General features: G+C 37.2%; 2 protein-coding genes across 2 annotated transcripts in view; one reads left to right on the top strand and one right to left on the bottom strand.

Moving 5' to 3' along the window:
• Positions 1–2: 2 nt before the first annotated feature.
• BRD7 (bromodomain containing 7) lies at positions 3–11,402 on the top strand (the record flags this gene model as incomplete). Its single annotated transcript, XM_026036497.1, has 17 exons — positions 3–21; positions 97–281; positions 1,175–1,298; positions 1,670–1,727; positions 3,219–3,363; positions 4,649–4,759; positions 5,107–5,291; positions 5,954–6,077; positions 6,475–6,550; positions 7,075–7,182; positions 7,703–7,835; positions 8,072–8,183; positions 9,151–9,207; positions 9,819–9,930; positions 10,083–10,226; positions 10,426–10,569; positions 11,209–11,402. Coding segments are annotated over 17 exons (1,899 nt in total), but the record flags the coding sequence as incomplete, so codon positions are not given.
• A 1,063-nt stretch (positions 11,403–12,465) lies between these two features.
• The window catches only part of ADCY7 (adenylate cyclase 7), a 50,740-nt gene continuing 47,056 nt past the window's right edge, over positions 12,466–16,149 (bottom strand). The window contains exons 26-28 of the mRNA XM_026036475.1: positions 16,016–16,130; positions 15,323–15,447; positions 12,466–15,185 (exon numbers count right to left, since the gene is read on the bottom strand). Of these exons, the coding sequence (XP_025892260.1) occupies positions 15,039–15,185; positions 15,323–15,447; positions 16,016–16,130 (387 nt within the window). The 3' untranslated portion in view covers positions 12,466–15,038. The remainder of the gene's footprint in view (positions 15,186–15,322; positions 15,448–16,015; positions 16,131–16,149) is intronic.

The following is a 16,149-nucleotide window of genomic DNA, read 5'->3' as shown; positions in this document are numbered from 1 at the left end:
CGGACAAACACCCGTACGAGGGTGCGTGTGGCGAGCGCGGCGCGGGGCCGGGCCGGCGGGCGGGCGGGCGCTCACGGGGGCTCTGTGTGCGCGCAGAGTACGCGGAGAAGCCGCTGAAGCTGGTGCTCAAGGTGGGCGGCAGCGAGGTGGCGGAGCTGTCCACCGCGCCCGAGGACAAGGCCGAGCACGACAAGCACCGCGACAGGAAGAGGAAGAAGCGGAAGAAGGGCGAGAAGCAGGAGCCCGGAGACGAGAAGGAGAAGAGGAGGAGGCGGGTTAAGGTACGCGGTGACCTCCGCCTTTCCCCCAAAAAACACCTTTTTTTTTTTTTTTTTTTTTTTTTGCTAGAACAGGATGGGAAACCGTGAAGAGAGCGATCTTCGGGTGCTGCTAAGTAAATATGTTTCCATGAAGCAGAATGAAGAGTTTACAGCCTGTTAATTAAAATTAAATAATAACATAATGCGCCCCTGTCCAGGTTCTCCACCTGGAGAATAGCACTCACGTTCTTTTATGTGAAATGTCATTTCTAACGTATTAAAAACCACCCGCGGTTGTGGAGAAGGTGAATGACTGCCGGTTTGAGGGTGTGATCCCAGGGCCCTGCCCGCCTTCCTTGCTGCCCGGCACACCCGGCCGGCTGCTCTGGGCACGCCGAGTTAAACCCAGGGAAACGTGTTCGGGTGACAACAAGTCCGAGCACCTCAACTCCCCAGGAGGGGCTAAACTGCATTTGTTATTACTGTGTGTAGATTCAAGGAGAGCCACCTTTTGAAACATTATAGGTACATTCAGCTTAAATTTTCCTGTCTCTTTCCTCCTGATCCTTCTTAAAATCTTCAACATCGCCTTAGAGACTTCATTAGGAGGAATGCAGTGTACAGAAAACAGTGCAGAGTTGTTCCTGTCATACCATTAGAGGTTGCTAGGTACAAAAAAAAAAGAGAAGAAGAGAAGAAAACCCCTAACTGATAACCTGCCTTATATGGCTGAAGTGCTTTATTGTCCAGCAGATGGAGATAGCACATAAAGAATATGGTTTTTTTTAAGATGACTTTTTTTAATATGCAGTTGTTCTGCATATTAAAAGTCCAAAGAGAACACTATGTACAGTAATAAGGCTGATTTTGCAAGGTCTGTGAATTTTAATGAATAATCATCTTTCTCTTTGTAGGAGGATAAGAAGAAACGAGAACACCCTGACAGTGAGGGGGAACAAGAGCTGAAATGTCAGACTCCTGTGAGACTGGAATTGCCACAAGAAAAACCATTGACCAGTACTCTATCAAAACAAGAAGGTAGAAAGAATTGAAAAGTATCTTTGCTAATTCCAGTTTTATTTAATTAATCTGCCTTTTCTTAATCTTTCTTCTTATAGCAAATGACATTTCTTGCCATCCTAAAGTTTTCTCCCATCTTATACAAGTGACACTTGAAATATGTTACCATATACTTCTTTTGCAAAATGGTATCTGCTAGCTATAAATGGGAGTAAAGAATTAGATCACTGTATATCCTTTTTTTAATGCTACTATATCTTTCATTGATACTCATCCTTCAATATGCATCAGTTTTGTGCAACTGATTGCTAATATCTTGGAAGTTTAGTATGTCTTAATATCAGTTATGTTTCCAACCCTTTCTCATAGCACTTTTCCTTTTCATTTAGAAGTGGAGCAAACACCACTTCAGGAAGCTTTGAATCAACTCATGAGACAGTTGCAGAGGTAAATACTTGCATGTTTGCTTTCAGTAGATTTTCAGAGCTATGAAATGGAAATTGGTAACATACCTTCTTAAAAGAGGAGATTGTAAAAAGCTTTTCTAAATCTGCAAGGCCTGTTTGTAAGCCTGGTGAGCTCCGAAGTGTTGGATATTTTAGTTACAGGCAGCAACATTGACAACTGCCAAACAAGCAAATGTCAATATACTGATCTGAAATTTTCCTAACATGTAAAATATTTTGTAGAGAAGACATTGAAAAAGAACTTCCTTTGAGGGTTTTCTGTTGTGCCTGTTCTTGTATATTCTTATGTAAAATTGAGGTATGTGAGTGCTCAAAGAGTGAAAATGCCGCTGGTAAGTATGATTGGTGACAGGATTATTTTAGAAATTACAGTGCAGCTTTAATAATGCAGACCTTTAACTTCTTCTTGGTTTAGGCACGTTGTAAGCACCTCCAGTTTCATATTTTAAAAACTGTTGAAAATAGCTCATATACTTTATTTGCCAAAAGTGTGATGCTTTCTTTGTAAGAAGCTTATTGTCAGAGAAGTACAAGAATTTGTAATGAATTTGCTAAAATTATATCTTAACTTTTTTGACTTTAGTTCACACATCGTAGCCTTGTTTACTGTAAAAAGCAAGCGCACGTATCTTAAAATACTTTCTCTTACATAGTAGTCAAATGTCTTCTCATTAATCTGTCTTTCAGAGTAAGAATTTATTTTCTTTTAGTAGTCTGTGATTTAGGATCACACACAAATATTTTTATGATTTTAAGAACATATAAATGTTTTGTACATGAGTGAGAGGTTTTCCTTTGATCTGTCCCACCAAAACAAGCTCATAAAACTTTGTAAAGGTGTGTCTTTGTTAAAGAAGCTACATGTTCAAGGTATAGGTGCCAAGTTCAGAGCGCCAACTACACACAGTCAAAAACACCCATGTTTGTGTTTTTACTTTGTGTACCTCTGTATGCGTGTACAAAAAGCCACTTTGGGGTTTAAATTCTTTTTGTCAACTGGAAGCCAGTGTGCAGGTATTACAGAGTATCAGTGCTACCTGCTTCTGCAGTGTTCAGCAAAATGCTTTTAATTCTTCACTAGCAGCTTTGTGTCAAAATCCAAAAGTCATAATTTCACTGCAAGAAATTCCATTGACTCAAGTAGAATATACACTGTCTGTTCAAAACCCAAAATCTAGAAAGAATGTTGTTTTTTTTGTTTTTTTTTTTTAATCTTCATGGGACTACAGATAGCTATGAAAAATACAGAACTAAAATATTCTAAAATATGATCATAGCACTTTTCAGATATATGAGTTTGCATATGGGATCTTTCAACTTCAGAAGTTGAAAGATTGTGCTGACACAAGCTCTCTTTATATTTTTGATTCCTTTTTAACTTAGCCCTTTCCCTTGTATTTAATTCCAAGCTCAGTATGTTCTTTGTTAAGATTTGAAACATTAAAAAAAGAATCTCTTCATATCTTAACAGAAAGGATCCAAGTTCTTTCTTTTCATTTCCTGTGACTGACTTTATCGCCCCTGGCTATTCCATGATCATTAAAAATCCAATGGATTTTAGTACTATGAAAGAGAAGATCAAGAACAATGGGTACCAGTCCATAGAAGAATTAAAGGTAACACTTTAAATTTCATTTTGACTACAAAGAGATATTACCAGCTTCTGTGGATGGATTTATTCAGACTTTTATTCAACTTACTTGAACACTAGTATATTATGAGAATACGAAGTTTCCAAAAGAATTAGCACATCTGCCTCTGTGCTAGCTCCTCTGCACATGTGTGCATGAGTTCTGGTGCATTAGAAGTCCCATTCCAAGGTTCCTACAGCTCTAAAAAGGTGCAGCATAAGAGGTTGGGTTTTTGCTCTTGTTTTTTTCAACAGAAAAGTTCTCTAATTCTCTGCATGGCTAAAAGAGGAGTGTAAAGCATGTGTAATTAGCAGTTTAATTTATTTTACCAGTTTGGATTGTGTTTTGTTGGATGTTCTTACTGAGAGCTCTGAAACTTCAGAAAATATTCCCTGTTGTTTCAGCTGTATCCGATTAGTCTAGGGAATGTCGTTCTCCCTGCTTTCTGGTTTCTCAACCTTTCACAAACATCAGCATTTATTTTTACTGGAAGATGCTTGTGCTGAAAGCTGATTTTCATTTTAACTTTTGTGATAAAGCAGGCCTGTAAAAATCTGTAATAATGTTTCCAGATTATATTGGTTGTTGAGGAAATGAACTTCATGTAGGCATACTCTTTTTTTCTTAATTGTAACTAAAACTTCGAAGATCCTCTGTATGACTTTGAACTGCATCTTTTCAGTATTTAGGTTTTTTTTTCTCATACTTTCAAGTACTGATTCATAAAACTGCCACTTAGTGAAGTGAATAAAAGTGCCTAAATACTGTTTTGTACTTGTTGGAGCTACAGAAAAAGCATATAACTGATTAGGCAAGAATAACTGGCTCATGGCTAAACCTCATGGTTTTATCAGGTTTTTATTTTGGCAAGGCTTAGTCAATATGTAATCGTTGCTTTTCCACCTAAGTGACTGGAAAGAGTCACGGGGAAAAATTGGGCTAACTGCTGACTTGTGGGGGAAGGTTATAATTTTAGCTAAAAGAGCTGGTATCAGTGCTTTTTTAAACTAGGAAGAGCACCAGACATTTAGGAATGTTTTTAGGATGTTTATCAGAGTGCTAGTTTTGACATCTAAGGGTCTAATTTACATGCTTATTTCTGAAGGCTTCATTTGCTATTGTTTAAACACATTTCTTAAATTTATTGAGTGGAAATGTTCCTTGAAGTTATTTTTCACTATAGTTCAAGATAGTGCTAATATTGCATCCAGGACTTTAATATAGTATATTACAAAGTCTTAACTCCATCATGAAATCAATGTCTGCACAGGATAACTTCAAATTGATGTGCACTAATGCCATGATCTACAACAAACCTGACACCATTTACTACAAAGCTGCAAAGAAACTACTGCACTCAGGGATGAAGATACTTAGCCAGGTAACAGAAAATTACAAAACAAAGCACTAAAACGTATGCTTCTTGCCTTGAGATGGCTTTGCACTGTACTTTTTGTATATGGATCTTTTGAAACCTCTTAAAAATGGTTTAACACTTCTCAAATGTTTACATAGTAGATTTAAATGGTGCATTGTTTTAAGATCATGCTTTTAGCATAGCTACCAGATTACTTATAACTATTTGGACTTATATTACATTTTCTAGATTGCTTCTTTCTTTATTATGTATTAGGAGAAAAAGCACCAAAGTAAAATCATCCTGTATGAGTAAATTAGGAAAGAAAATAATTGAAGTAGGAAGTAAAAGCATTCCAGTATCTATTTTAGGAAAGAATTCAGAGCTTGAAACAAAGTATAGAATTCATGGCTGACCTGCAGAAGACCAGGAAGGAAAAAGACAAGATGGAACAGCAACCAAGTGGGGAAGATGAAACTGCTCTGGGAAAAGACAAAGGAGAGACCGTGGACAGTGACACCAAAGCATTCAAAACACCTAACAAAGAGCACAAAAAGTGAAGTATTGTCTCAATAACGGTTAAAGGTTACACCGTTCTTATACTATTGAAGCAAAATGAATTTTAGGCATCGGTAGAGTTGGGTTTATGTCTTTCTGCATATGCACTACAAGTTGTTCCTCTCAAAGGAGCAACATTTGTATCAAGCATCCTAGCCTAGCAAAATATATATTTAGAATCATTTTAGAGGATGTCAGCATTTTCTGTGGGGATAACCCTATACCTGCTTATCAACTCCATTCCTTGAATTGTTTTCTACTTCAGATTTGAAAATACTGCTACTAAAAATCAGAGTGGCTAATGCTTTATTTTACCAAAAATATCACTCAGCTTTGTGGCATTGATGATGCAAAATCTGTAATATGCCAAACTAGGACAGCAGTATAGAGAAAGCATGCTCTATACAAGAAATTCTTTAGCTACTCATTGTAAACTTACCATCTGTGGACGAGGCTCCTCCACATATTTTTCCCTGTTGTATTAAATATAAAGCATATGAAAAGGTTTTTTTTAGTATTTTTTCAGTTATTCTGTCTACAAAAACAGTTTGCAGAGTTGAATATAAAAATATCTCCACCATATCTTTCTCTGATAACTAAGCCATTCAGTATCTTTTAAGTCAGATTCCAGTAACTAAAATATATGATCTTTCTTCACAGGAAGGACAAAGATCTGCCTGAAGACAAATTAAGAAATAACAATTTGGAAAGGGAACAAGAGCAGATTGACCGCATTGTTAGGGAATCTGGAGGAAAGTTAACAAGACGACTTGCAAACAGCCAGGTGAATCTTTGGGGTTTTTTTGGGGAAACTCCATTCTTTTGTGAAACAAGCTTTCTTGACATCTTCTTATTTTGAGTCACCTTTACTACAGTTTACACCTTTTTACACTTCACAGCTAATTTCTGTAATATCTTAAGCTGAAAGAAAGAAAAGCATTGCAGTTGAATGCTTTCATCAGCAAAAAAAAGTTTATCTTAAGTTTTTGGAGATCATAGATAAATTCATAGAAAAGATTAATAGTGGCAACTTCAAGAACGTATCTTAAATCTGACTTGCAAAAAACTCACCTGCAAGGGTGAAACACTCAAGGGTGAAATTGTATTTAGTATTTTAATTGGTTTAAGAACTCTTGAGTTTTAACTAGTATGTATATGAAAATAGTCTAATCTAATTTCAGTGCGAATTTGAAAGAAGAAAACCAGATGGCACAACAACCCTGGGCCTTCTTAATCCAGATGACCTCAACACAAGCGGTAAGTTGGCAGGGCCCTGGCTCCTTTGACACTTTCACTTACCTGATGTGTGCTTTTGCTGGGGCAGATCAGCAAGTGCTGCCCAACAGCCAAACACTTCTTTGTATTGTGATTAAGAAGACAATTTAAAAAGCTGCAGTTGAGGGAGCAGATGGAACAGGACAATAGTGAGGTAGACAGAAACCAAGCTGAAAAGCCGATCAGTTCATTTTTCCCTTCTCTGCGCCACAGTAAAGTTCAGTGGGAATAAGGAAAGTTTTGTCCATCAAATTAAGAGTCAGATCCTCTTTGACCCCCTGTGTTTGGGGGGGCAGGAAGGAGAAGAAACAATAGTGACAACAGTAAAGGTTCTTAATATTTAAGCTAAATTTTCTATACTTAACTACTGTCACTTAAATACGAATGCAGATTTAAAACTACCTGCAATCTTTACTATGCAACTTTTGAGAGTGGTTGTAAGGAATAAGCTTGGACATCTTTCATACTACTCAACTATGGCTTGGTTGTTTTGTGTTTTGTTGCAGAACCAGGTTACTGCCCTGTAAAGCTGGGCATGACAGCAGGAAGACTTCAGTCAGGAGTTAATACATTACAAGGTTTCAAAGAAGATAAAAGAAATAAAGTTACTCCAGGCAAGTGCTGAGTATTTTTTACTCTAAATCCTCTTCCTTACAACACATCCTGTTTATGGTCTCATTACCACCACATAAATAGCCTAGAACGTGCTTTTTAATGTTAAAATCTATTATTTCTCTTGTATGTATTTATCACAAAATTAAACAGGACATCACAAAACTTAGCTTACTTTGCACACACAGAAGGAGAAATGTATTTAATAAAGTGTCTATCTGTAATGGAAGGTACGGAAAATGTATTGGCTAAACAAAACATTTTTCTAGCTCAAAAGATCAAAGTGGGCAGCCCAAAACCTGTTAGTAGCACTGAAATTAATTTTCATATTGTGTAAAGGCATAAAATACTGTTAACAAAAAACCTGTAAATAAAAATGGCTTTGAAATAGATGTTAATTATATCCTCCAAGCTTACCTGTACGCCTAAAAAAAGTTCCTTTTGGGGAATATTTTACAATGCATTCTTGCTTTCATTTAATGTCCATTGGAGATAGTAATTAGTACTGTTGTTATCCATCAGTGATGTACTTGAATTATGGACCCTATAGTTCCTATGCTCCAACATATGACTCTACATTTGCCAACATCAGTAAAGATGATTCTGATCTAATTTATTCAACATATGGGGAAGACTCTAATCAAGGATCTTTCAGGTAAGCAAGCAATTAGGATACGTGCAATAGCTTTCATGAACAGAAGCTGTCAAGTCATAGGATTTGCAGCTGAATGATGACAGGCTTATAAGTTTGTTGGTCCTTAATGCAAGTCCTTAAAAAAGGATATGCCAGGACTAACATCTCTACATCTTGTTTGACTTTACATAGAAAAAAACATTTTCCCATTGAACATTTCATTAGAAAGTTACCCTAATTATCTTTTAATCTTCTAGTATTCATGAATTTTTGATGAAATCACAAGATTATCCTTTTGTAATGGCTGATAGTTTGCTTGATGTTCTAACGAAAGGAGGACATTCTAGATCTCTCAGAGAATTAGAAACGGTAAGAATGAATTTATGGATTTTTTGATGTTTATGTTTAGCTCACAGCTATAAAGCTGGAGAAGGATGATACTGTTCTTATATATGGGCTGCGTTTTAATTCGTAAAACTAAGCAATAAAGACTAATTTGCCCAGTACTGAGAAAATTAATATTACTGTAGCTTGACAAAGTTGTACGTCCTTCCTCTGTGGACTATCCTGTACACATTAGCACAGTCAGTAAGAACACACAGCAATAGGCTGTTGCTTAGAGAACCATGCAAGTTTGGTTCCATGAAAAGTTTAGCATATTCCAAGCAGCCACTAAAGAATACTTGTCAAATCTCTATGAAATTTTAGTACCTGGGAAAAAGGATTGAGCTAAAACTCAGTTCGTAATCCTATAATTAGCAGAGAAAATTACAGTTAACTAAAGCTCCGGGTTTGAATTTGGCATGACTGTAAACTATTGAAAGAAACAGTGCATAGCCTTTTACAGATAGTTCATATATTAGCTAATTAATAGTGGGACTATTTCCTGCATTAAAGATCACTTTTCAGCCTTTGCTTAGCAGTAGTTAATTCTTTTCAAGAACCCAACATTGCTTTCCAGCTTCAATCATGCTTGTAAAAATTAAGAGAAATAAATTATTTATTGAAACAGAACATGTCAGCATCTAATCCACATCTTTCTTCCTTTACTCTTTTCCCCCAATAAATAATCTCTGTGGTGAAATCACTGCAGAAAAGCATGGAAACATATATTTGCAAAAGGAGCAAAGATATGTGCTATAAAATTGCATGTATTTTAGTGATTGTATAATCTCTTCTCCAACAGCTCTATAACACTGTCTAAAAAATAGCAGCGTTGTAACTTGCTTTACAGAGAAAACTTGCTGTCACACTGTACAACTTACTTTGATTTAAATGGTATTATAGTGTTTTGCTTTGAATTTGAGATTAATTTTAAAATCTTTTCTCAATTCAGCCACTGGAAGAAGGTGAAGGCTCACCTGAAAGAAGTGATGTAACAAGAGATATGAAGGTAATTTTTTTTTGTATCAATAAAAAAATAGGTAGCTTTATTATTTGAAAATACTTATTTCTTTTATCGTACTTATATAAAATACCACACAATACCTGTTGGGTACAGTCTCTTCGGAGCATTTTCTCAGATAGTTTGTGTTGCTGTAGACATACTGTATCGTCACTAAAACCATTCTCTACAAACCTTCCTCAGCTGGAAAGAGAGGAAGAGTTTTCAAGTGAAAGGACTGTTCCCTTGAAACTTTAATCCTTACAGTGCCCAGGTTTTGTCTTTTACCCTTCTTTGTCATGGAAAACTTCTGGTTTGGGTGAGCAGAAGGAATTATTTAATTAGGATGCTGGTCTCAAGTTGCTACATCTTATGTGCATGTTTCCAGCACTTTGGACAGATGCCCATTTTATTTGAACATGTCCTAGGATAGTATGCTGAGCAACTGGAATGGTCTGTTTCATAGCATATCTTTCAGCTTTCTAGCCATATGCCCGTTTTATTGCTGTAGAGCAGATTAATTTTCATTGTTATTTTAATCTGCCTAAAGCAATTTTAAAACTAATCAAATGCTATACTACCTAAGTTGTTATTTGCTGAGTAAGTTTGTTTTGGTTTAGATAATGGAAATGGACATGGCCAGCAGGCTGGATGCCGCTAATAATGACAGGCTTACAGCACTGAAAGCAGTCACGAACTTCGGCATGCCCATGGAAGAATTTGAGTCTGAGGGTGAGTTTTCTGCCTACTTGCACTTCTAATAGGCCTGTAGTTACTGTAATGAAAGGTATTTATTGGTCTCACTCCCTAGGCATATTCAGCCTGATCCTATTATCATATAAGCAGTTAACTTCTCTTATGATTTTTTTTCCTATGTTAAACAGAGGCTGAAATATTTCAGAGGAAACTTGATGAAACAACAAAGCTTCTGAGGGAACTCCAAGATGCTCAGAATGAACGACTAAGTACAAAACCTCCCCCTAATATGATTTGTCTTCTTGCTCCATCTTACAGAGAGATGCACTTGGGTAAGTATTACTTTTTCCAGCTTGCTTTTGCAGAATTGATCAGTGGTGAAGTTGTAATAAATTATTGTGAACCAAGGTGACAGTCCCTAGGAATGCATGTGTAGTTGCATAACTAAACCCTGTTTGCAAGTGAAGGGCTCATTTGAACAATTTTGTAAGCACATTTACCATATAAACATATTCACTTTTATCTTTTTAGCGGAGCGAGTAACAAATAATCTAAAAGAACTTGCACAACAAGTGACTCCAGGTGATATTGTTAGTACATATGGAATCCGGAAAGCAATGGGAATTTCAGTTCCTTTACCTGATACAGAAGACAGCTGGGTAGATTTAACAGATGGTGAGTAAACAAAATGTATTGCAGCATCAGTACAGTTCAAACAGAAGCACATCTGCAAATTACTTGAGCCAGCCGTAGGGCTCTGTAAAGTGACTGAATCACTTCAATTAATTCATCTGGCAAAACCCTCTTCTCCCTGGATTAAGGTCAGTGGAAGATTTACATGCCATAACGGGATCTCCCTCTTGTGGCAGTAGCTTATTAGGCCACTTTAATTATCCAAGTATACCCAAAGATTGTGTTAGTCTTTGCTTCCTAAAGAGGTTAAAAACTTAGCTTCAAGAAAGATCTGATCCACACAACAAATTTACATGCTCTATGGTTTATAGAAACTTTCATTCAAGATCTTATTTAATTCAGAGAACACAACTCTTTCAGAACTGTACTTATCTTTTCAAGCAAACAGAAATTTTAACTGGAATGTTTCTTTTTCATAGTCATGTTCAGAGAGGTTATTTACCAGAAAAAGATCAGATGAAGAATTCTTTTCTTGAATATTTGTGTAAAAGCATTTAACACAGGGCTATCTGCACAAATAGCAAGGACTTGAGGAGAAGTATTGTACCGTATGTGAACTTCTTTTGTTGAAGACTCTTAAATTTGCTGCTGATTGATGTAGCATCTGTTGTAATCTTTCAGACTTCCAGGAACCTAAGACTGTCACCATCACTGAACATGAATGTGGTCCAGTTACAGTCTGAAGCTTCAGCTACGTTTAATGATGTTTGTTTGATTCTATTTAAGAACCAGATAAACACTCTTCAAGTGTATTCACTGAGCATGTGTATATTGTGTGTGACAGAAACGACTTTTGTTTATTAAATTTTGGAACTGATGCCCTTTGTTTGTATTAGAATTACATCTGCTACATAAACATACTATTTTTTCTTTTGGAATTAGTGATTTCTTTAAGGGAATTCAACAGCATTTAGCATTTTGTTTGCATTCTCTGGAAAATTCAAAACATGAGGAAAAACATGGCTATATAATGAGGTACAGGAATTCAACAAAGCTTCCAAAAGTCATGTAGACTGTGTACCTATATGTGCATGGGGGGAGGGAAAACATTAATATCTGAACATGCAAGTTTCCCTTTCTAAAATAATTGTGTAGATTTTGATTGCTACAGGCAGGTAAAAATTCCACACAGGCAGCAACCTGCAATTGGCTTGAAGACACCTAGCAAGCTCTCCTGATTGTCTGGAGCTGTTATTAAACACTATCTGAATAGAGTTGTTAGGTTTGCTTATTAGAAAGAAATAACGTGCTTGAATTGCAGTAGTAACAATCAGCTCAGAAAAAGGTTATTCTTATAATTGAAATTCATTTTGAAGAGATTGAATTGTCAGACTGAACTCTTCCCTAATGTTTTCAATTGCCCCAGAATTCTTTTTTCTTGGCAATAAAATAGTCATCAGAAATTTCCCAACAATTCACTGTGAAAGGCAGCTCATTACTTTGAAAGACACCAGGGAAAGAATATCCATTAATACTTAAGTCATTTTCATACTATAGACCAAGACAAGATGCAAAACAGTGCCAGCCAAATCATTACTAGCTCAGTCTACAGCATTTCATTTCCAGCCACTTACCTTTAATAGAGCATAGTAGAAAGCCAAAGTAAAAGATGACTCAACTATATTACAGAAAATTGAGGCTGAAACTCTTATTTTTGCTGCTAACCGTAAGTATATCACTTCACATATTTTCCATTTAAATGCATTCTCTAAATAATCAAGTTGTAAATAAGTTTACTTTGTGAGTAAAACAATCTCATTAACTTTATAAAGGTTAAGAAATATCATTCCCCCTTTTTGTGGGAGTATCTCAAACTTCAAAATAACCGCAAAACAAACCGATTGCATAAACTTGTTTTTATTTAATGGTAAAACAAAGGTTTGTTCTTTATTAATTCATGATGTTATTAGCTTTTGAAATTAGATACAGCACTGCTTTTTAGTTCAGGAAAACAGTAATGCTATAAAAAAGGATTTTTAAACAAGATTGAAGAAATCATTTTAATGTTCACAGTTCTCTTGAGAAAGGACTGCTAAAGATATTTACGTATAGTTACCTGTTACACTGAACTTTTCCTGTGGTTGAATATAGCTCTCATATTATGCAGTTCCAGTTCTGATGGGAAATTTGAAAGTTATCCTCAGATATAGCCCCTTTTCCTGGGTCTTCCTGACCTTACACAGATTATCCAGTCTTTTGTCTAGCCTAGATCCTTTTAAAATTGCAATAAAAAACTATGCCATCCAGTTCAAAAGCTATTGCTCTTTATACCCCTTTCATAAATGAGGTTAAGTTATGGCCAAGCAACTAGCCTGACAGGCAACATAATGTAAACAAAAGCATTTCAAAATGCTGTTAATGTACAGAATTTTCTTTCACAGATAACTTATATCTACAGTCTACTACTAGCGTGAACAGAAACCCTTCAGAGCCAGCTCTATCCGTGTGCATAGTGCACTCTTCAAAATATATTAATGATGCCAGGAGTCACTACCTCCCACACAACGCCCAAGGCGGCCACAAGGAGCCGTTGACTTGGGCATGGTCCATACAAAACAATAAATAAATATCTCAGAGCAAATGCTTGGTGAGCATCTGCTGTTACAAACAGACAACACACAAAAGCAGTAGAAGCTGTTGGAAAGTTGACTCAACTACAACACTGACCTGATACTGACACCAAGGACAAAAGACACCAAGTATTAAACTTCCCTCTTCAGCAGAGTCCACGCATGAACCAGACAACCTCAAAGCATGATATTTTCTGTTGGAGACTATTATGAACATACTTTTGACCTACCAAAGTGGCAAAGGCCATAATCCTTTGTCACAGTTAGAAAATATTTAGATTTGTTCCCGTCTTGAAACATAGTCACTTTGTCTTCTAAAGAAATTACATAGTAATTAGAAAGCTGCAGTGATGCATACGACTGCTTGTTAAACATTGTTCCTGTATGGTTTAGTACTGAACCCCAAAATATTAGTAAGTGATGCTTTGTAGAAGGGTAAGGCTTGACAGAACAGAGGTTGAACTCTCATTCATACCCCATGTTGCATGCATGGGGGAAAATCCTTCCTTAATTAGTACGTGTATTTGGGTACAAGGTGTTACCCTTGCAGAATACTATCATCTTCATCAACATAAAGAATTAGATTGAGTGCAGTAAGTAGAAAATTGCTTATTGAGAAATTAGCAAAAACCAGTAATAGGAAAAAAAAAATTTAAAAGGACAAAAAAAGATAAAACCGAAGACTTCACACGCTATGCCCTGTTTACAGTAAGTCAGTGCTTACAAATGCTCTGGAGCAATCCCGGCAGCCCTGAGCTCTGCTGAAACAGTTCTGTTCTGGGTGTTTGTCCTCACATCCTTTGGTGATCTTCAACACTTGATTCTTTCACGCCCAGGCACCCAGCCACGGCTAGTCAAATGGAAGAACTGAGACCAGAAGCAAGCCACGTCAGATGCAGGTCTGTCTGCTGCTGTCTCTACCAGTATCCTCTTACTTCTGTTCTTCATTCTTCAGCTTCAGAACGATTCAAAATAGATTTTCTTCTTCTACAAAAGCCTTCAAGCAAGCAGTGAGCACACAGAATCCCCCTGGGACATCAAGCCATCTCTAGCCAAGAGGGCAGAATAAACTGCAGGTGCTCACAGCACCTCAAGATCAGGTACAACTTTTGTCAATTAGAGACAGAAGGTTAAAGATCACTTTTGGCTGCCAGTGTACAAATCTGCATGCAGCTGCTGAATACAGAAGCACAAAGGGGACCATGTATTACAATGTAAATACTTGGAACTAGATGAAAGCTACTCCCGAGAAATGGCAAGTGAGGAATACATTTGTGTAATACAAGGTACTGCTATGAAGGAGGCTAAAGTAATGAAATAGTGATCCAATACTGTGCATTTTTCCCCAGAGGAGCTCAGCACAACTGAGCTACAGTACGTTTGCATTTACACGCGTTGCTCTTCCCATCACTGAGCAGTCTTCTGACACGAAGCCTGTTTGTATGAAGGACAGGGTGTGCAGTGGCCACTGCGTGCCCTCGCCGGCGGCAGATACAGCACTGCTGGCACAGGCGCCCGGGAAGGAAGCTCTGGAATGTTTTAACGTGGTTATCAACTGTGCAGTGCATCCCCACAGATTGTTACTGCTGCTGCACTCCCACAGTGCAGGTAGGGAAAGGAACCCGAAAAGAGTTCAGCTCCAGGTACAACCTCAAGTTATCTCAGGGAAAGGTAGTCCTGTTCACAGGCTGGCTGTGTGTCTCCTAGGAAATTTTCAGAACTTCTTTCAAAACATATCCTTCTCCTATTTTGAGATGTAGCAGAAGTATGAATAGCGTGGCTATAGTTTTAGAATAATCTCCTTCACATAAGGAGGGAAATTCCAACTCTTCACAGAAGCAAGACAGTTCTAAGCCTACTTTGATGAACTTTGTCATAGCCTCAGTTCAGTCCAATACCTTGGAATTTGGCTGTCTCAGTGCACACGAAGTAAGTCCTTAGTTCTCCTTTGCCTTTGACATTAATGAGTCCCCTACATTCGCATGAATAGCCCAACTCCTGTAGTATTTTACTTGTTTCTTCTGTCACCTTTGGGCAAAAAAATTAGAAATTCTTGTGAAATGCTATTATCCTTTAAAAAACAAATAAACAAACAACACACACACACACACAGAGCCAATTAGAAAAAAAAAAATACATAGCCAGTCCAAAGCTCCTTGGTATACCTGGATTTTGCCAAGCTCTCCTGTGCTCTCCATTCTGCTGGCGACATTAACTGTGTTGCCCCAAATATCATATTGAGGTTTCCGGGCACCAATCACACCAGCAATCACTGGGCCATGATTTATACCTATATAAATAAAAGCAGATGTAATTACTAAGTATGAAGTCATATGATATCTAGCTTCACTATTTGAGTATTAGCCACAAATCAAAACCAAGACAGACAGACAGACAAAAAGAGGGAGAAATGACTTTCTCATTGTAAAGTAGGAAGTCCAAGAAAAAGCTAGGGCAGAGTCCATGGTAATGTGAAATTCTTCCTTTTCTACTTTTAATATATGGAAATACATGTCTGAACAACTACAATACTGTCTCCAGCCAACAGTTAATAACAAGGTCCCTCCCCATGCATCCAGATCCGGTTTTCTCCAAATTCATCCAGCTCTAGTCTTGTTTTTCCTTTTTCCAGTGACCTTTTTCCAGTTTTCTAGTGACTAATCTCTAAGTGACATTCCTGAAAAAGTCTGGCATTCTTAAAAAGCTGGACTATCCAACCTTCAACTAGTCAGCAGCTTAGAGGGATCCAAATGCAGCATTCAGTAGTAACAAAAGCTCCGCAGTGTTCAGCAACTGGCCTTCCTAAACCATCCAGTTCATTTTTAATTTCTATGGAACTGCAGAGGTTACCAACTTACCAATCCGTAAGCGGAAGTTGTTGAAGGAATGTCGGTTGATGCCATCCAGTTTGTTCATCAAGGCAATTCCATATTCCACCATAATCCCAATGTGAGCATGCTGCCTCTCCTTATCCTAGGCAGACCATAGCACA

This window comes from Nothoprocta perdicaria, unplaced genomic scaffold, assembly GCF_003342845.1.
Source record: "Nothoprocta perdicaria isolate Ctin4 unplaced genomic scaffold, notPer1 scaffold_18, whole genome shotgun sequence".
Lineage (NCBI taxonomy): Eukaryota > Metazoa > Chordata > Aves > Tinamiformes > Tinamidae > Nothoprocta > Nothoprocta perdicaria.
The sequence above is the reverse complement of the archived record's forward strand: the minus strand, read 5'-3'. Positions and strand labels throughout refer to the sequence as shown.